Source organism: Heptranchias perlo, chromosome 10 (assembly GCF_035084215.1).
Source record: "Heptranchias perlo isolate sHepPer1 chromosome 10, sHepPer1.hap1, whole genome shotgun sequence".
Classification (NCBI taxonomy): domain Eukaryota; kingdom Metazoa; phylum Chordata; class Chondrichthyes; order Hexanchiformes; family Hexanchidae; genus Heptranchias; species Heptranchias perlo.
The window spans coordinates 77793889-77815668 of NC_090334.1; the positions used below are offsets into that span (position 1 = coordinate 77793889).

Sequence of the window (21780 nt, forward strand, 5' to 3'; positions counted from 1 at the left end):
AGAGACAACCCATATTTATTACAGAGCTTATGGACACCACTTTAATGAGGCTCATCATTAGACTCTCACTTAATCCCTAGATGGCTTTTTAAAAAATTACATTTTATGAATTAAAAAATTCCAGATCAAAAGTGAGGAAGTGATACTACAGTCGTATAGAGCCTTGGACAGGTCCCATCTGGAGTAAAGCATTCAGTTCTGGGAACTGCACTTCAAGAAGGTTATATTGGCCTTGGAGGGGGTGCAGTGCAGACTCATCAGAATGATACTGGGGCTAAAAGGGTTAAATTATGAGGCCAGGTTGCATAGACTAGGTTTATATTCCCTTGAGTATAGAAGATTAAGGGGTGATCTAATGTTAGAGTTAACATGTTAAGAGCAGGAGAGTTCTCCCCGGTGTCTTGGCCAATATTTATCCCTCAATCAACATCATTAAAACAGATTATCTGGTCGTTTATTTCATTGTTGTTTGTGGGACCTTGCTAAATTGGCAGCTGCCTTTCGAATGTTACAACAGTGACTATATCTCATTGGCTGTAAAGCGCTTTGGGACGTCCTGAGGCTGTGGAAGGCGCTATATAAATGCAAGTTCTTTTCTTTTAGCAGGCTGTTTGGTTCCATAATAAGCAATTATTTCCAATAGCCACTTACAAAGCTATGACCATCAGATTAAAAAAACACACAAATATACTTACTCCTCTGCCCGAAAAAGCCAAACTAACCGTCTCCAGAGACGATAGAACTCACAAACTACAATTATTTCTTGTTTGCGATGGGATAAAAGGAGCAAAAATGAGGTAGGGCTCCCATTCGGGGAAGGCAAAAAGATCTCGTTTGTATCTGTTGTCATTGATTAATGCTTCCTTGTGTTTCTGCTTGGGAAATTTTCATACTAATTTCCATAAAGAAATGACACTTTCAGACGGAACAACTGAGGACGTGTTGTGTGATCCCCCGCTCACAATGCCCGTTCTCCATCTCTTTCCCCAAGTCAGGTGTTCTGACTCTCGTCCTCTGATCATTCGCCTAATGATTAATGCAACATATTTACAGTAGAGTTAATAAATACAAATATGGCCTAATCACTGGCATTATTGTGTGACAGCTGCCGACTCTCCTCCTGAGCTCCCCAAAGACAGAACCCAGGCAACAGCAAGGATTGAAGAATAAAGCACGGCCCAATTAAAGTTGTACAGGTTTATTAATCTCCGAGAGATAACTGGAGTGGGTGAAATTCAAGGCTGACGGTGGTCTGAATCCATGTAACATTGCTACAGTTGTAGCCAAGGTTCAGCAGGAATCATTCCACGAAATCCTGGAACCTTTTTCTCAGGTGCACAAGAATCTTTCAGGCCCATTCCGAACACACAGGGAAATTTATGGAAATTATCTTAATTAGTTATCTGCAGGTCTGGGTAGTCAACACGGGGAAACGCATCGATTATTTTATTAACCATCGGAGCCTATAATGAAATGCAACACATGTACTTAGATTATACGACAGCTGTCACGCTGGATTTCAGAAATAATGAAGTAAAAGTAATTTACATTGATTCATTTAACACACTCAGATTTCTCTGCTTGCACATGGTCCGGTATTTTCTATGGAGTCGTCCCTACGACAGCGCCACTGCGGGTGTTAAAATATCATTCAATTACTAATTAAGCAAATCTGAAATTCGCTCCGTTAGATGTGAGAGCCAATTGAACATTGCTGTAAGTAAATTACAGGTACAATTTTAAGTGCAAATCCCCTCCTCTCCAGAGTACTGTTACAATAATGCGATAATTAATGGCAGGATTTAGATACTTTTAAGTCTATAATGTGCAATATTGACACCATGTATAGCAGATTAGTTTTAAGATGCACTTGTATCACTTCATATTGTATTTAAAAGCCATTATCAATCAGATAAGCATCTAGCTCTGGGTGTAACTTGAATAAACTGCCAATGGCACACAGATTGTTTTCAACGAGTTTCATCTTTAAAATTTATTTGAAAAACAATAACAACTTGCATTTATATTGTGCCTTTAACGTAGTAAAACTGTCCAAAGGTGCTTCACAGGAGCGATTATCAAACAAAATTTGACACAGAGTTACATGAGGAAATATTAGGAGAGGTAACCAAAAGCTTGGTTAAAGAGGTGGGTTTTAAGAGGCGTCTTAAAGGAGAGAGAGGTAGAGAGGTTTAGGGAGGGAATTCCAGAGCTTTAGGCCGAGAAGCCGAAGGTACGGCTGCCAACAGTGGGGCCGATGAAAATTGGGGATGTGCAAGAGGCCAGAATTGGAGGAGCGCAGAGATCTCGGAGGGTTGAACTGATGATGATAAGGCACTGCAGTCGCACAGTGCTTCAGAGCATGGTGGGGATGTTCAGACTCTGTTCCAAACACCAAGCGCTCCAAATGTTAGTGACTTCCTTTTCTCAGGTGAGTTGTCAGGGAGAGGTATAGAATAGAGACTCCTTCCCACAGACTTGTCAACTCTCCCTCCTTTGGAGCTGGATTCATTCACTGAAACTGAAATACTTTTGCTCTGAAAAATAACCAGCACTCCAGCAGTGAGTGAGTTACATCAAATTACATAGATTTTGCAGCACAGAAAAAGGCCATTCGGCCCAACTGGTCTATGCCGGCGTTAATGCTCCACACAAACCTCGTCCCACCCTACTTCATCTAACCCTATCAGCATATCCTTCAATTCCTTTCTCCCTCACGTATTTATCTAGTTTCCCCTTAAATGTATCGATGCCATTCTCCTCAACTCCTTATGGCAGTGAGTTCCACATTCTAACCACTCTCTGAGTAAAGCCGTTTCTCCTGAATTACCAATCGGATTTACTGATGATTATTTTATATTTATGGCCCCTGGTTTTAGGGGGATTCAGCCCCCTCAACATGGAGAGCTTTCAATATGAGCCTCTGAACTCAACCTCCACCAATGCTGGTCTAGGTGAGAGACATATATCCTGTTGAGTGGGGGTGGATTGGGAGACGGAGACCTGATGACTGTGGGGGAAGAGGGTCCTGTTGAGTTGTGGAAAGAGAGGCATTCTTTTGAGCTGGAGCAGGGAAAAAGAGTGAGAGAGAGAAATGTTTTGAAGGGAAGATGGAGAAGGGAGGGAGGATGACCCTTTCTGCTGGGCTGAATAAATTTTGATTTTCTCCCCCCCCCCGCAGAGCTGCCACATCTGTCAGTCAACAAGAGGAGGATGGGGCCACAGTACGGGATCAGGTAACAGACTGAGGTTAGGTGTGCGGCGGGGAACTGAGGCCACGGTGCTGTGGTGGGTTGACAGAGAGACCAGGTGAGAGAGATGGTGGGGCTCAGCGCTGGATAACGTGGCCTGGATGTAGTGTTACGCTGGGAGGGGGTGAGTCAGCTGTGGGAGCTAAATCATTTACTTTGTATCCGCTGCCAAGACTGTGGGATATCATTGCGTAATATATAAAATTATGTTTATTATATTCAATTTTCATTGCAACAAAACTGGTGGCTGCTTTCTCCGAGAAGCACAGGATGTGAGTGCCACTCCCTCCTTAAAGCACCAGAATCACCTCTACAGACAGAATGTAGAATGTAAAATACTTGAACCACAGTTGGACATTTCCAATTGAGCAACGGTTTCACTCCCAAGGACGTCCTCCTCCCATTATGGAGTAGACTGTGGAGGGTCCGAGGTTGAAGGGCTGAAATACTTTTTCTCACTGCCGGCTTCATTTGCTTCTTACTCGTAGCCCATGACGAACTCAAAGTCCTTGTAGCTGACATGGCTGTCCAAATCCCGATCCACTTCTCTGCAACAAGGCAAAACGTAGAACAGTCAAAAAAAAAAGACACAGTAAAGAGAAAGAAAGAAGTTGCATTTATATAGCTCCTTTTACAACCTCAAGAGACGTGGCCTGGGCTCAGCTGGGAGCTCTCTCGCCTCTCAATCTGAAGGTTGTGTGTTAATGTCCCACTCCAGAGGCTTGAGCATAAAATGTAGGCTGACAATCCAGTGCTACAACCCTCTGAGAATTCTGCGCTCCTTCAATTCTGGCCTCTTGTCCACCTCCTTCGCTCCACCATTGGCGGCCGTGCCTTCAGCTGTCTCGGCCCCAAGCTCTGGAATCTCTCTGCTTCTCTCTCCTCCTTTCCGACGCACTTCATAACCAACCTCTTTGACCAAGCTTTTAGTCACTTGTCCTAATGTCTCCTACTTTGGCTCAATGTCAATTTTTGTCTGATTACACTCCTGTGAAGCGCCTTGGGACATTTTACTCTGTTAAAGGCGCTATATAAATGCAAGTTGTTATTGTTGTTGTAACGGGTCATTTATCCATCACTCTTTGTGGGATTTTGCTCATCGCAAAATGGTTCCCGCATTTGCCTATTTGCATTCATTGTAGGTGACATTTGTGACATTGCTGAGAGGTGTTATAAGTTATTACTTAAATGCAACTCTTTCTTTTCTGAGTGTGTATGAACAACAGATATGGTCAGGATTGGCTTGTGGAGTCATTTCCCAGCAAGATTTAGCAGAAGGCAGCACAAAGGGGTGAAAACTGGAGAGAAACATTAGCTGTGATACTAATGCCGAGAGCAAGGCTGGGCCAATAGGTTATCCTGTGAATATACAGCAGGTACTGTACGCAACATAAGAACAAAAATTCTACCATGCCAATTGAGAGGACAGATTAAACACAAATCGGACAAAGCTTTTATTGACTGGTCCCTCACCTCCAAGAACAAGTGAACAAGAACTTGAGCTCATCCAAAACTCTGCTGCCCGTATCCTAACTCGCACCAAGTCATGTTCACCAATCACCCCTGTGCTCGCTGGCCTACATTGGCTCCTCATCTGGCTACCCCTCTATTTTAAAATTCTCATCCTTTTTTTCAAATCTCTCCATGGCCTCGCCTCGCCCCCCCTCCCTATCTCTGTAACCTCCTGCAACCCTACAACCCTCTGAGATCTCTGCGCTTCTCCAATTCTGGCCTCTTGTGCATCCCCGATTTTTGTTGCTCCGCCGTTGGCGGCCGTGCCTTCAGCCTAAGCTCTGGAATTCCCTCCCTAAACCTCTCCGCCTCCCTCTCCTCCCTTAAGTCGCTCCTTAAAACCTACCTCTTTGACCAAGCTTTTGGTCACCTGTCCTAATAACACCTTATGTGACTCGGTGTCAAATTTTGTTTGATAATCGCTCCTGTGAAGCGCCTTGGGACGTTTTACTACGTTAAAGGCGCTATATAAATGCAAGTTGTTGTTGATTAACTGACAACTTGCAGAATTGTTTTTTTTTTTTAAGTCCCACAGTATTTAAAGTGATTTGGTTGAAGTGTTTATTTATCATTTTGTGCGGACTCTGCCACTCAATACCCAGCCAGTCAGCTGTCGCTTTGCAGGAAGCAACCCTTCACTCTGTGCTGCCTCGGGCCCTTCAAGTCAGGGGACTGGCAGATGTGCGCAATCTTTGGTAGCAACAGGGAGGAAAATTAAGACAACGTTCGGAAAGCAGTGAGTGGAAAGTCTGTTCTCCTTGTTCTGTGCCAATGACTTCTATTAGGGTAGACTTCTTGCCTGGATTTAATCACACTCACAAGGCAGGGATAATGTACACAGCGAGCATGAAAGGCAACATGACACATTTCTGCATAAAGCTAAACTTATATTGATACTTGAGTATCAAAAGAACTGATAGCACAACACAAGGTTCCAGCTGAGTGGTCTCCACTTGCTATTACAGAGCTGGCAACGCTCCAGAAACACTGCAAACGGCAGATCCCTTGCTGATTTTAATTCCTCTTTTTCAAGCACAGAGTGAACCTATTCTTGTGGGCGGAGGGATTGTTTTTAACGTCATTGATGGATTCAAATCAGCTGGGGGGCGAGTAGAAGCCTCAAATCGGGTTCCCCGGATGGCCCAGTTTGTAAATGCAGTGCGTAGTGTGGTATAGTGAAGGAGAAAGTGAAAGACTTGCATTTATATAGGGCCTTTCACAATCTCAGGACACCCCAAAGTGTTTTACACCAACAAAATACTTTTTTGAAGTGTTGTCACTGTTGAAATGTAGGAAACGGGGCAACCATTTTGCACACAGCAAGATCCCACAAACAGCAATGAGACAAATGACCAGATAATTGAGGGATAATGTGATCATTATCACATTGCTGTTTGTGGGACTTTGCGGTGTGCAAATTGACTGCTGTGTTTCCTACATTACAACAGTGACTACACTTCAAAAAGTACTTCATTGGCTGTAAAGCACTTTGGGATGTCCTGAGGTCGTGAAAGACGCTATATAAATGCAAGTCTTTTTTTTTCTTTGCATGAGTCGGAGGGAGGATGGAAGGAAAGGGGGGGTGGGGAAAAAATGAAATGGGCAACAAAAAGGGTGTAAGGGCATGTACAAATGGGGCATTAGACAGTGAGATCCTGTAGAATATGTTTATGCAGGCAACACAGACTTGCATTCAACGAGGTCGATTATACCACTGCTCAGGGACAAATTAGGAGTTAATAAAAGATTTTTCTTGTGACGCACACCTATTAAATTCCCATATCAGTGAATCTCTTTTTGTGTGTTTGGGGATCGGCTGACGGTACATTGAGCCAAAACAATCTGATCCTGATTGGTATTTAATGGAGCTTTCCTTCATCAAGCAGGCTCCCAGACAGCAAAATTGCTATTCTGGTGATTTCAAAGGAAATCTGAAGGATAATTTAGCAGTGCGTCCCTCGTCGTGAAACTGCTACACTTATTAATAGAAACGACGGAGCTCTTCGTCTCGTATCAGTAAGGCTGCAAGTTTTGAGTCCTGGCAGCGACTTGGAGCTTGGGCAGCGAGCGAGATATCTACCTCTCTCTCCTCCTTTAAGACGCTCCTTAAAACCTACCTCTTTGAACAAGCTTTTGGTCACCAGTCCTAATATCTCTTTATGTGGCTCGGTGTAAAATTTCGCTTGATAACGTGCCTTGGGACATTTTACTACGTTAAAGGTGCTATATAAATGCCAGCTATTGTCTATAATTTATCGAAAACTTTGCATCTGCACGCACTTCCTGTCAACTATTTTTCCATCGTAAATTCCTGTGGGGGGTAATTTTTAACTTTGCCATGGGGTGGGTGGAGAACTGCCGGTAGCGGATCTGCTGCTCTGCCTTCATGGGCTGGGTTGCATGGCGAGCGACCGAACTGCCGCCATCAGTTTTCACCCCCTGTGTAAAGATGTCACGTTATAACTGCACTCTTCCCCAGGTGGGCAAGACGTAATTCCAGCGCTACAGGTTTATACAGTTGGGTTAAAAGTGTGGACGTAGGTGTTTATACTGGAAATATGAAAATAAGAAGGGAATATATGGGCTTTAAAATGGAGATCGAATTACCTCAACACCCTGGTCCAATTATCCCTGTCCTCTATCCCTACTTCACCTGAAGACGACTTTTGGTTTTGACTCACAGGAGGTCGACCAATCACCGTTATATACCTGCCGTTTATATCGTACTCAGTGAGGGTCTTCATTTTAGTGTGCATGAGGAGGGCAGATTCTTGGATTACACAAAATGGAATTGACTCCTCAGAAAGAAAGTGCAGATGTTCATTAAGGGTTCTTCACAAAACGTGCTAAGGGTGGGATGGCATGCATTATTTATTACATTGTGGATATTTTTAGCAGAAGCAGGGTGGAGTAATTCTTTAATAAACATCTTGTTTTCCATTTATGGACGGTGCTGCTGATTGCAGTGGGGTGAATGTTCTCAAGTGAGTACTTGCTTGTGCTCTAGGATTTGTGGGAAGGATAGCTGTGTGACAACAACATTAACTTGCATTTATATAGCACCTTTAAAGTAGTAAAATGTCCCAAGGCGCTTTTAAAGAAGTGCTCCACCGTGCTTTATCTAAAAAAAACCGAAAATATAATAAAACGTCCCAACAGGATCGTAATCAGACAAAATTTGATGCTGTACCAAAGGAGGAGACATTAGGACAGGTGACCAAAAGCTTGGTCAAAGAGGCAGGTCTTAAAGGAGGAGAGAATTCCAGAGCTTAGGGCCTAGGCAGCTGAACTCCTCGGGTGGACAACACAGTGTAATGGGTAAGTAAATACTACACGTGTGACCCTGAGATTACTGACCAGAAGGAGGATCAAGTTAGGACACTTGATAAATCGGCAGCTGGAGTTAACTGAAGAGGATTCTCTGTTCATCCCCTGGGCACACTAGGAAATTACCCAGACATCTAAATAAATAGAAATGCTGTCTGGGACATCGGGAGTGAAGGCTCATCTGCAGAAGTAGTCTGAAAGACAGAAGCCAAAAATATCTAGAGTTTAAAAAAAAACAAACGTAGCAATTGTTGTAGGACGAGGAAAAATTCAACGATGGTGCAGTGACCTTCATGTTGGGATAGAGGTGATGGACCTTTGCTCTGCATCTAACCTGTGTGACACCTGACCTGGGAGTGGAAAAGTCATTCAAAAGCATCATATCCTTCAAAGTGGATTGTAGTGGCAATTGTTTGTTCATTAGGATTCAACAATATAACTGTAGTATAGCTCAATTGGATCTCTGAGTCAGAAGGCTGGAGGTTCAAGCCCTGCTCCAGGACTTGAGCAGATAATCTAAGCTGCTTTATGTTCGGAAATGCTTTGGTTAGTACTAGACAATTCAATTCCATGTGCTGCTAAAGATGTTAAGAAGGTACTTGCACAGAATACGGAGGATCACTGTCATTCATAGAAACACAGAAAGGTCACAGCACGGAAGGAGGCCATTCGGCCCATTGAGTCCGCGCCGGCTCTATGCAAGAGTAATCCAGCTAGTCCCACTCCCCCGTCCTGCAAATTTTTTCCTTTCAAGTACTTATCCAGTTCCCTTTTGAAAGCCTTGATTGAATCTGCCTCCACCACCCTGTCAGGCAGTGCATTCCAGATCCTAACCACTCCAGTGAGAAAGAAAGACTCTAGTACATTCTGGTGAGAAAGAAAGACTCTAGGGGAAGGACGTACCATCCGTGGCTAACCAAGGAAGTTAAAGATAGTATCAAATTGAAAGAAAAAGCACACAATTCCGCGAAGATTAGTGGCAGGTCAGAAGATTGGACAGAATAGAAAAAACAGAAAAGGATGACTAGAAGAATAATAAGGAGGGAGAAATTAGAGTACGAGAGAAAGCTAGCTAGAAATATAAAAACAGACAGTAAGAGTTTCTACAGGTATTTAAAAAGGAAAAGAGTAAGTAAAGTGAGTGTTGGTTTTCTGGGGAGTGAGTCTGGGGAATTAATAATGGAGAATAAGGAAATGGCGGATGAATTGAACAGATATTTTGCATCCGTCTTCACTGTACAGGATACGAATAACATGCCAGAAATAATTGTGAATCAAGAGGTGAAAGGGAGGAACGAACTTAAAACATTTACAATCACCAGGGAAAGGGTTCTGAAAAAAATATTAGAACTAAAAGCTGACAAGTCCCCAGGTCCTGATGGAATTCATCCTAGGGTCTTAAAAGAAGTGACTGCAGAGATAGTAGATGCATTGGTATTAATTTTCCAAAATTCCCTTGATTCTGGAAGGGCCCCATCAGATTGGAAATAGCGAATGTAACTCCTCTGTTCAAGAAAGGAAGAAAGCAAGAAACTACAGACCAGTTAGCTTAACATCTGTCATAGGGAAAATGCTAGAATCTATTATTGAGGAGGTTATAGCAGGGCACTTAGAAAATCTCAGTGCAATCAGGCAGAGTCAACACAGCTTTTTGAAAGGGAAATCGTGTTTGACTAATTTATTAGAGTTCTTTGAGCAAGTAACAAGCAACGTGGATAAAGGGGATCCTGTGGATGTGGTGTACTTGGATTTCCAGAAGGCTTTTGACAAGGTGCTACATCAAAGGCTACTACACAAAATAAGAGCTCATGGTGTAGGGGGTAACATACTAGCATGGATAAAGGATTAGTTAGATAACAGGAAACAGAAAATAGCATAAATGGGACATTTTCAGGTTGGCAAGATGTAATAAGTGGAGTGCCGCAGGGATCAGTGCTGGGGCCTCAACTATTTACAATCTATATCAATGACTTGGATGAAGGGACCGAATGTTTGGTTGCTAAATTTGCTGATGACATAAAGGCAGGTAGGAAAGTAAGTTGTGAAGAGGACATAAGGAGTCTGCAAAGGGATATCGATAGGTTAAGTGAGTGGGCAAAAATTTGGCAGATGGACTATAATGTGGGAAAATGTGAACTTGTCCACTTTGGCAGGAGGAATAGAAAAGCAGTATATTATTTAAATGGAGAGAGATTACAGAACTGTGAGGTACAGAGGGAGCTGGGTGTCCTAGTACATGAATCACAAAAAGTTAGTATGCAGCAAGAGATTAGGAAGGCAAATGGATTGTTGTCATTTATTGAAAGGAGAATGGAATATAAAAGTAGAGATGTTTTGCTACAGTTGTACAGGGCATTGGTGAGACCACATCTAGAATACTGTGTGCAGTTTTGGTCTCCTTATTTAAGAAAGGACATAATTGCTTTAGAGGTAGTTCAGAGAAGGTTCACTCGACTGATTCGTGGGATGAGGGGTTATCTTATGAGGAAAGGTTGGACAAGTTGGGCCTGTATACATTGGAGTTTAGAAGAATGAGAGGTGATCTTATTGAAACATATAAGATCCTGAGGGGACTTGAAGGGGTAGATGCTGAGAGGATGTTTTCCCTTGTGGGAGAGACTAGAACTAGGGGACACAGTTTAAAAATAAGGGGTCTCCCATTTAACTCGGAGATGAGGGGAAATTTTTTCTCTCAGAGGGTCGTGAGTCTGTGGAACTCCCTTCCCCAGGGTCATTGAATATTTTTAAGGCTGAGTTAGATCGATTCCTGATTAACAAGGGAGTCAAAGGTTATAGTAGGTAGATAGGAAAGTAGGGTTGAGGTCATAATCAGATCAGCCATGATCTTATCAAATGGCAGAGCAGGCTCGGGGGGCCGAATGGCCTACTCCTGCTCTTAATTCGTATGTATGTTCGCTGTGTCAAAAAGTTTTCCCTCATGTTACCTTTGGTTCTTTTGCTAATCATCTTAAATCTATGTCCTCTGGTTCTTGACCCTTCTGCCAATGGGAACAGTTTCTATCTATTCTGTCTGGACCCTTCATGATTTTGAACATCTCTATCAAATCTCCTCTCAACCTTCCCTGTTCCAGGGAGAACAACCCCAGCTTCTCCAGTCTAACCACGTAACTAAAGTCCCTCATCCCTGGAATCATTCTGGCAAATTGGGTAGATGGACTTTTTATAATCTGCTCTTACATTGGCACTATGTTATTTCATTCTCCAGGAAATAGGCGGCAGTGAGCAGATTCCTGATATTTACGCTACTAAATCTGCCTACCTTAAACTGGGGGCAGACTTGTAGCTTCGGTTTTTCATGTGCCTATTGCTGGGAAAAGGGGCCGGATTCAGTAGTGTAAACGCCAGCAGCTGGCTCACAGAGTCTGAATTAAATTGGTGCCAGTAGAAAGCAGCTCTAGTAGAAACATACAGTTCATTTTGTTACAATGCTCTCCCCACAAAATGCGGCACATAGCATAATGGCTTTTGACAAGGGCGCTGTAACAATTTCAGGCACTACACTTCACTCGTTAAATAACTCTTGTTTTTTTGTCTCTACAGCATAGAGTATTGAATCAGTCTGCACCAAGTATCAGCTGGGCTCAGTTGGTAGCACTCTGTCCATTCAGAAGGTCATGGGTTCAAGTCCCACTCCAGGAACTGAGCAGATAATCTGCACTTCAGTGTAGTACTGAAGGAGTGCTGCACTGTCGGAGGTGGATGAGACTTTAAACTGAGGCACTGTCCACCTGATTAGGTGGATGTAAAAGATCCCATGGTATTATTTAAAGAAGGGTAGGGAAGTTCGCCTGGTGAACCAACGACAATAGCCCAAGGCCCTTCACAGGAGCATTAGTAAACAAAATCTGACACCGAGCTACATAAGGAGATATTAGGACAGGTGACCAAAAGCTTGGTCAAAGAGGTAGGTTTTAAGGAGCGTCTTAAAGTAGGGGAGAGGTTTGGGGAGGGAATTCCAGAGCTCAGGACCTAGGCAGCTGAAGGCACGGCCGGCAATGGTGGGGCGATGAAAATCGGGATGCGCAAGAGGCCAGAATTGGAGGAGCGTAGAGAGATCTCGGAGGATTGTAGGACTGGAGGAGGTTAGAGAGATAGGGGAGGGGCGAGGCCATGGAGGGAATTGAACACAAGGATGAAAATTTTCAAGGAGGATCCTGTGGAAATACGGGATAGAACCAGTAGCTAAAGCAATCTAAAAGAGGTTTCTCTGTTAGAATATTCCACCCAAATGTCGGGGCAAGTGGAAACGCTCGGAAAAACCCAGTGATGTGTAAGAGAAATGAGAGAAACAAAACCCGGGTTTAATGGGCTATTTAGTGCGTTTCACAGAATTGTGAGATTTCGACACATTGAGAACAGCCAATTGAACGTTTTACACAGAGATGACTCACTATCCAAGGATCCAATAAAATACTTTAAAAAAAAATTTGCTGGTAGGTGGAAAGTTGCTAACTGAACAGCAAACTTGTTAAGACATACAGGGTTAATTTTTTATTGGGCCAGTGTAAGTACTCAAAGGGTCTCAGTAAACTCAAAGCTCTAATAAAGAGGCAGTCAAGAGTATATAGTCAGTGAGTGGCCATCACATCACATTCACTGAATAGGTTGTGAATAACTAAAGACAGTGCAAACACGGCCTAAAAGCTTCCAGGGGAATGACTGAGGCCCTGGGCCTAGTTAAGGAGCCACTATTGTTTGTGAAGTGCTGACTTGCAGCTTCACAGTTACTACAGCGCCTTCTACGACCTCAGGACATCCCAAAGTGCTTTACAGCCAACTGTCTACTTTTGAAGCCAATTTGCACACAAACAGCAATGTGATAATGACCATATAAATCTGTTTTTAGGTGTTGGTTGAGGGATAAATATTGGCCAGGACACCGGGGAAAATTCCCCTACTCTTCTTCGAAATAGTGCAATGGGATGTTTTATATCCACCTGAGAGGGCAGACGTGGCCTCGGTTTATGTGCTCAAGTCTCGAACCCATGACCTTCTGACTCAGAGGTGAAAGGGCCTGGATTTTTTGCGCTCAAGTCCGTGGAGTGGGACATGAACCCACCTCCTTCTGACTCGGAGGCGAGAGTGCTACCTGCTGAGCCACAGCTGACACTGACATTAGTGTGCGGTTGTTCTGTCTCCCGTTCGAATTACTTGTCAAGACTTAGTTCCTGACTTCCTCCCCAAAAAACTTCTAGTATTTATTCTTTTTTGTTGGCAATTCTACCACTGGCAGAAATTGAACTTTTGAAGTAATTATGAGGTAAATTTTACGAGTTAACACTCCAGGAGCAGAGCTTCATGCATTGGGAGCGCATCATTAAAAAACTCATTCTCTGGATGTGGGTGTTGTTGGCTAGGCCAGCAGTTGTTGCCCATCCTTACAACTAAGGAGCTTTCTGGGCCATATCCGAGAACTGTTCAGAGTCAACCACCTCGGTGTGGGAGGGGAGTCACATGTAGGCCAGACCGGGTAAGGACGGCAGGTGTCCTTCTCTAAAGAGACACTAGTGAACCAGTTGGGATTTTTACGACAATCCGACAGCTTTATGGTCACTTTTTAATGAGACCAGCTTTTTATTATTTCCAGATTTTTTCAAACTGAATTTAAATTCTCAAACTGTCACTGTGGGATTTGAACTCATGTTCTCTGGATTACTAATCCAGTAACGTAAACCACTACACTATCTGGAGTGTAGGTCGGTGCACGTGATTCGCGGCCTGCATGATTTTCCGCCCATTAATTTCCCTATATGGGCTCCTGTTGCAACGACATGAAAAATTTACCTGCATGTTTCCCCCCACACTCCAGTTTTCCTTCCTGCTATCCTGAAGGCAGTATCTCGTGCTGGGGTTAATCTCCAAGGGTGCCAGCAACCCTCTGGCTGGGATTTGCGCGTGAGCCTGGAAAGTGACTAGTCAACAGGCTATTCAGCTACGGTACGGTTGGGTTATTCAGACCCGATGAACAGAGGTCAAATGTGAGACCTTCCTGGTCCGTAAGATTGTGACATTTAGAAAGAAAAGAAAGACTTGCATTTTATAAAGCACCTCTCGCGACTTCAGGACATCCCAAAGCGCTTTACAGCCAAGTACTTTTGAAGTGTAGTCACTGTTGTATGAAATGTGGCCGCCAATTGTGCACAGCAAGATCCCACAAACAGCATTGAGATAATGACCAGATAATCTATTTTAGTGATATTGGTTGAGGGATAAATATTGGCCGGGACACCGGGGAGAACTTCCCTGCTTGTCTTCAAAATGGTCCCAAGGGATCTTTGAAGTCCAACTGAAAGGGCAGATGGGGCCTCGGTTTAATGCCTCATCCGACAGTGCGGAACTCCCTGAAGGACATAGCTGCCAGACTGGGCCTGCGGCAGGTGGTGAGCGAACCAACATGAGGGAAAAACCTACTTGAGCTCGTCCTCACCAATCTACCTGTTGCAGATACATCTGTCCATGACAGTATTGGTAGGAGTGACCACCGCACAGTCCTTGTGGAGTCGAAGTCCTGTCTTCATACTGAGGACACCATCCAACATGTTGTGTGGCACTATCACCGTGCTAAATGGCATAGATTCAGAACAGATCTAGCAGCTCAAAACAGGGCATCCATAAGGCGCTGTGGGCCATCGGCAGCAGCAGAATTGTATTCCACCACGATCTGTAATCTCATGGCCCAGCATATTCCTCACTCTACCATTACCAAATAAGCCAAGGGTTCAACCCTGGCTCAATGAGGAGTGTAGAAGAGCGTGCCAGGAGCAGCACCAGGCATACCGAAAAATGAGGTGCCAACCTGGTGAAGCTGCAACTCAGGACTACATGAATGCTAAACAGCGGAACCAACATGCTACAGACAGAGCTAAGTGATTCCACAACCAACGGATCAGATCAAAGCTCTTCAGTCCTGCCACATCCAGTCATGAAGGGTGGTGGACAATTAAACAACTAACAGGAGGAGGAGGCTCTGTAAACATCCTCATCCTCAATGATGGCAGAGTCCAGCACGTGAGTGCAAAAGACAAGGCTGAAGCATTTGCAACCATCTTCAGCCAGAAGTGCCGAGTATCCCCACCATCACAGAAGCCAGTCTTCAGCCAATTCGATTCACTCCACGTGATATGAAGAAATGGCTGAGTGCACTGGTTACAGCAAAGGCTATGGGCCCTGACAACATCCTGGCTTTAGTGCTGAAGACTTGTGCTCCAGAACTAGCCGCGCCTCTAGCCAAACTGTTCCAGTATAGCGACAACACTGGCATCTACCCGACAATGTGGAAAATTGCTCAGGTATGTCCTGTCCACAAAAAGCAGGACAAATCCAATCTGGCCAATTACCACCCCATCAGTTTATTCTCAATCATCAGCAAAGTGATGGAAGGTGTCGTCGACAGTGCTATCAAGCGACACTTACTCACCAGTGACCTGCTCACTGATGCTCAGTTTGAGTTCCGCCAGGACCACTCGGCTCCGGACCTCATTATAGCCTTGGTCCAAACATGGACAAAAGAGCTGAATTCCAAGAGGTGAGGTGAGAGTGACTGCCCTTGACATCAAGGCAGCATTTGACTGAGTGTGGCACCAAGAAGCCCTAGTAAAATTGAAGTCAATGGGAATCAGGGGGAAAACTCTCCAGTGGCTGGAGTCATACCTAGCACAAAGGAAGATGATAGTGGTTGCTGGAGGCCAATCATCTCAGCCCCAGGACATTGCTGCTGGAGTTCCTCAGGGCAGTGTCCTAGGCTCAATCATCTTCAGCTGCTTCATCAATGACCTTCCCTCCATCATGAAGTCAGAAATGGGGATGTGCGCTGATGATTGCACAGTGTTCAGTTCCATTCACAACCCCTCAGATAATGAAGCAGTCCGTGCCCGCATGCATCAACACCTGGACAACATCCAGGCTTGGGCTGATAAGTGGCAAGTAACATTCGCGCCAGACTAGTGCCAGGCAATGACCATCTCCAACAAGAGAGAGTCTAACCACCTCCCCATGACATTCAATGGCATTACCATCGCCGAATCCCCCACCATCAACATCCTGGGGGTCACCATTGACCAAAAACTTAACTGGATCAGCCACATAAATACTGTGGCTACGAGAGCAGGTCAGAGGCTGGGTATTCTGCGGCGAGTGACTCACCTCCTGACTCCCCAAAACCATTCCACCATCTACAAGGCACAAGTCAGGAGTGTGATGGAATACTCTCTACTTGCCTGGAAGAGTGCAGCTCCAACAACACTCAAGAAGCTCGACACCATCCAGGACAAAGCAGCCCGCTTGATTGGCACCCCATCCACCACCCTAAACATTCACTCCCTTCACCATCGGCGCATCATGGCTGCAGTATGCACCATCCACAGGATGCACTGCAGCAACTCGCCAAGGCTTCTTCGACAGCACCTCCCAAACCTGCGACCTCTACCACCTAGAAGGACAAGGGTAGTAGGCGCATGGGAACAACACCACCTGCACGTTCCCCTCCAAGTCACACACTATCCCGACTTGGAAATATATCGCCGTTCCTTCATCGTCGCTGGGTCAAAATCCTGGAACTCCCTTCCTAACAGCACTGTGGGAGAACCTTCACCACATGGACTGCAGCGGTTCAAGAAGATGGCTCACCACCACCTTCTCAAGGGCGATTAGGGATGGGCAATAAATGCTGGCCTTGCCAGCGACGCCCACATCCCTTGAACGAATAAAAAAAAACGAAATGACTCGAAAACTATCTACAGGGAGTAAATCCATGAAATGATATCCAGATCATTTTCAGTGTCTGCAGCTGCATCGCTATTAGACCTGGCACACTTTGAACATCCACTTAACTGTCAGTGTGTTAATAGAGAATGGCTGACAGCCACACACCTGACAGTTTTGTTAATGAGCCTCAGTTACGGGAGGACTGCTTAAAAACGGTTCAGTGACTATGATTTTCTGTAGCCTCACCGGTGAGTCTCGTGAGCAAAAATGCACCTCTTGTTATGGTTATACAGACCTGGGAAGGTCCCAGGTTCTGCACTGAAATAGCTGTTCTCAGCCAGGGTGGCAACGGGTGCATTAGAATTGGCCACAGCACCCCTTGGGCCAAGGAGTGGGAAGGGGGAAACAAAATCACAGCTCCTAATCACTTTTCGAGTGTCAGCCGTGGCTCAGTGGGCAGCACTCCCGCCTCTGAGTCAGAAGGTTGTGGGTTCAAGCCCCACACCAGAAAGTTGAGCACATAATCCAGTCTGACACTCTCAGTGCTGTACTGTCGGAGGTGCCATTTTTCAGATGAGATGTTAAACCAAAGCCCTAACTGCACTCTCATAAAAGATCCCATGGCACTATTTCGAAGAAGAGCAAGGGCGTTCTCCCCGGCGTCCTGGCCAATATTTATCCCTGAATCAACTTCACTGAAAAAACAGACTATCTGGTTATTTATCTCATTGCTGTTTGTGGGACCTTGCTGTGCGCAAATTGGCTGCCGTTTTTTCCCTACATTATAACAGTGACGACACTTCAAAAAAAAAGTACTTCATTGGATGTAAAGGGCTTCGGGATGACCTAAGGTTATGAAAGGGCGCTATATAAATTCAAGCCTCTCTTTGTTTTTAACGAGCGACCTGTTAGAGAGTGTAGGAGTTGGTCATGATGTCCTCCATGGTCAGTGTCCAGACACGCACGTGAAGAAAGACCACTTGGTCGAGCTAATGGAGGCTGCGCCCCAGCATGCATCAGCGCCTCGCAGCGAAAAGGGGGAGGAGCGGAAAAAGGAAGAAAACAAAGTGGCAATGAATTAGCTTCTCTTATTCAAACTCTTCAAATTAAAGAGGTGACCAAATTGTAAGCAAGCATTTTATTGGTACCTTGTCACTACCCCGTTCAATTAAAACCACCCTCCAGAAGGCAACGTTCACATAATAGACCCGCACACAGGGTCTAACTGCTTAATCTCCCTTCTACCAAAGACAGGACAATGACAGAACCACAGAAATGCTACACAGCGTGCGTGAAAGGCTGTTACTATGGCAGAAGGCAGCCACGTGGGAATTTCAGGCAGCTCCGCTCTCAGATTTTAATCACTGCCTTGCTTCTTCCTGACTGACCTGAGAAATGGAACCCATTAAACTGTGGGACCATCTGGATGAATATAAAATAACACAGTGGGGGAGAACTCGGGAGGTGGGTGGTGGGGGGGGGGGGGAGGTTGGGGACTGTATCAAACTCTGATGCCTGCCTGTGTCATTTACCGACAGATACTTCAGATCAGTGCCATGCTGGAACCTTTCGCACAGGTTGCGTGAGTTTGTGTAACCTCTTAAAATGATCGATACCGATGATTCCTAATTTAATATTCTCATCCTTGTGTTCAAATCCCTCTATGGCCTCGCCGCTCCCTATCTCTGTAACCTCCTCCAGCCGTACAACCCTCCGAGATCTCTGCGTTCCTCCAATTCTGGCCTCGTGCGCATCTCTGATTTCCTTCACCCCACCATTGGTGGCCGTGCCTTTAGACATCTAGGTCCTAAGCTCTGGAATTCCCTCCCTAAACCTCTACGCTTCTCTCTTTCCTCCCTTACGATGCTCCTTAAAACCTACCAAGCTTTTGGTCACCTTCCTAATATCTCCTTATTTTGGCTCGGTGACAAATTTTGTCTGATTACGCTCCTGTGAAGCGCCTTGGGACGTTTTTACTACGTTGAAGGCGCTATGTCAATGCAAGTTGTTGTTGCTGCAATCTTGGCCAACAGCTGTCCTGGGCGCTTTTGACAAAATTCATTAAAGTAGACTGCAAGATTCTTCACCTCAACGGAACATTCGTAACTGGAAGCGTTTGCTGCTTCACGTGTTAAGATGGTGAATTTAAAGGGTTAATAGTACTAGCATTTATCATGTTGCTCTGCATCCACTCATCGAGCTGGATCCAACTGCACCTCCCGGCCCTGTGACTTTTGCAACTGAGAAGGACAGAGCAGCAGTGCTCCCGTACACGTCACAGGCCATCCCATCTTGAACCCAGATTGTCATTCCTTCGCAGTCGCTGGGTCAATATCCTGGAACTCCCTACCTAACACCGTCGGGGGAACATTATCACCACAAGGCCTGCAGTGGTTCAAGGAGTAGGCCCACCACCACATTCTCAGGCCAACTAGGGATGGGCAATAAATGCCGGCCTCAACCCGTGTCACCCAAAGCCCTAGAATCACAGAATGACATAGCATAGAGGAAGGCCTTTTGGCCCATCGTGCCTGTGCTGGCTCTTTGAAAGAGCTATCCAATTAGTCCCACTCCCATGCTCTTTCCTCATAGCCCTGCAAATTTTTCCCCTTCAAGTATTTTATCTAATTCCCTTTTGAAAGTTATTATTTAATCTGCTTCCACCGCCCTTTCAGACAGTGCATTCCAGATAATAACAACCGGCTGTGTAAAAAAAATTCTCCTCATCTCCCCTCTGAACAAACATTAAAAAATGTTAATGAAGCCCAATTGGACTAACTACTCAGTTGATCTCATCGATTCATCTGCCTGCAAAAAATGTCCAAAATAGGGAACTCACTGGAATACTTACTATGGTGTAGATAATGTTATTCTCCCCCATTTTTGCCCCTCTTCTCTTGAAGGACTGTCTCTTGCTGGAGTACAGTTTCATGGCCTCCAGTAGCTTACCCAAATGGCCTGATCCAGTGAAAAAAATCAGCTCATTGCAGAATTTGATGTCTTAATCAACCTGAAGCATCCTGAGCCAAACTTATCTCTGTTCAGAACTTCTATAAGTTTGCTATTAGCTGCTAATAGATTTTTATTATTTTGTTCAGAACCAATTCCTTTTCTACAGTTGTCACTAATAATTGCTCCATATCCTCCACTAGTTCACTTACATTCTCACTTCCATCACTGTAAAGACTGTTACAAAATATTTAATATATTTCACCATCTTCCTCCTCCAGAACAAGACGTCTCCCTTCATCCCCGAGTGATCATATTCTCCCTTTAACTATTCTTTTATTTTTACATCCTTATAAAAGCCCTTTTATCTCTCTGCCAACCTTTTTTCATATTCTCTTTTAGCCCTTCTAATTTCCCTTTCCGTATCATAACAGAAGAACAAATGCAATTAAAAGAAAAGAATCACCAACAGCTCTCCTTCTGGTGCTTTGTCAGCGCCATCTCTCTCTATTTATGTGAATCCTCCTTCCTACCCCTCTTCCAGTTGCCTTTGTAACCTCACTTGTTCCCTCCAAATCTAATCTTGATGATTTTGGTGAAGAACCTCCCTCCATTGGCTCCAATCTCTTTGACCAAGTTTTTCATCCCCACCACCCTCCCCACCAAGGTCTGTCATATCCTCTACTTTCTGGACTCCAATAAGACCTCTACCCCTGATGGTATCCATCACATTCTGAATCTACCCCTATCCTGTGCCATCTCTCCAACCTCTCTCAGTCCCAGTCCATCTTTTCACCTCTTTGGAAATTTGCCTTTGCTCACTCTAACCCTAAGAAAGCTGAACCTCCCTAACCACCGCCCTATTGCTCTTACATTGCTAAGTTCTAAATTTAAGGAAGTTGCTGTCTTAAATTATCCATTAAAAAAAATTATCCATTAAAAAAAATGTAACCCCACCAGCGAAAAAAAAAGTTATCTGTTTTTAATACAACTGGACATTCTCTCTCTCTCTCTTTCTCTGCCTTTCAGGTCTCTTTCTCTCTCTGTCTTTGTAATCTGACCCATTGTGTATTCAGTATACTGGGATGTAATGTTTTCCGTGGCTAACCTGTCTGAACACCAACGACACCTTTTGATTGCTGTGATCGTCTCCCAGGCGAGGTGTTATCGGGGGCAGTTGGAAAGATTATCTGTAATCACCAGGCATTGTTTTCTGACTATATATGCTATGCGTTTTTAGAATCCCTTCACTCACCTGACGAAGGAGGTAAGCTCCGAAAGCTTGTGATTTAAAATAAAACTGTTGGACTATAACCTGGTGTTGTGCAAGTCCTTACAATTATCTTTTAAGTTCTTGCTAGTACGTTTTTAATGCATTCTTAGAAGAATCATTTTAAACTATGCTCTCTTTAGCATAAACAATGATAATGGTCCAAATGACAGAAGGGAAGTTTTTCCAGACTCCTGTACCTTGAAGGTCACATCATATATTACATTGTGCTAGCACATAACTTCCTTCCTGTGTTCTATTATATCTATCAGCAGTTCCTTTTGACCATTGATGGCTAAATTATAACAATACCGTTGGTTTCAAAGTGATGGGGGAATCTATTCTGCGATTTGTTTCAATGCAAACATAACTTTTTTTTCCTATTATAGATTTTGTACCATAACAAAGAAAGCAAAGCCAGAGCTCACTGCAATAGGGACAGAGGACTCAGAATATTGACCGTGGTGACTGCTGAAGGTACAACCTCTTCTGTGCTTGTGGACACTCGCAGATACACACTAGCCTCTGAATCAGAAGGTTGTGGGTTCAAGTGCCACTGCAGGACTTGAGCACATGATTTAGAATCATAGAGAGGTTACAGCATGGAAGCCATTCGGCCCATCGGGTCCACGCCGGCTCTTTGCAAGAGCAATCCAGCTAGTCCCACTCCTCCGCCCTATCCCTGTAGCCCTGCAAATTTTTTCCTTTCAAGTACTGATCCAGTTCCCTTTTGAAGGCCATGATTGA

General features: G+C 44.5%; 1 protein-coding gene across 2 annotated transcripts in view; it reads right to left on the reverse strand.

The window, feature by feature from the left end:
* Window positions 1-1964: 1964 nt before the first annotated feature.
* Window positions 1965-21780, reverse strand: part of efcab11 (EF-hand calcium binding domain 11) — a 114201-nt gene continuing 94385 nt past the window's right edge. For both annotated transcript variants that reach the window (XM_067992062.1, XM_067992061.1), the window contains exon 6: window positions 1965-3799. In XM_067992062.1, the coding sequence (XP_067848163.1) occupies window positions 3730-3799 (70 nt within the window). In that variant the 3' untranslated portion in view covers window positions 1965-3729. The remainder of the gene's footprint in view (window positions 3800-21780) is intronic.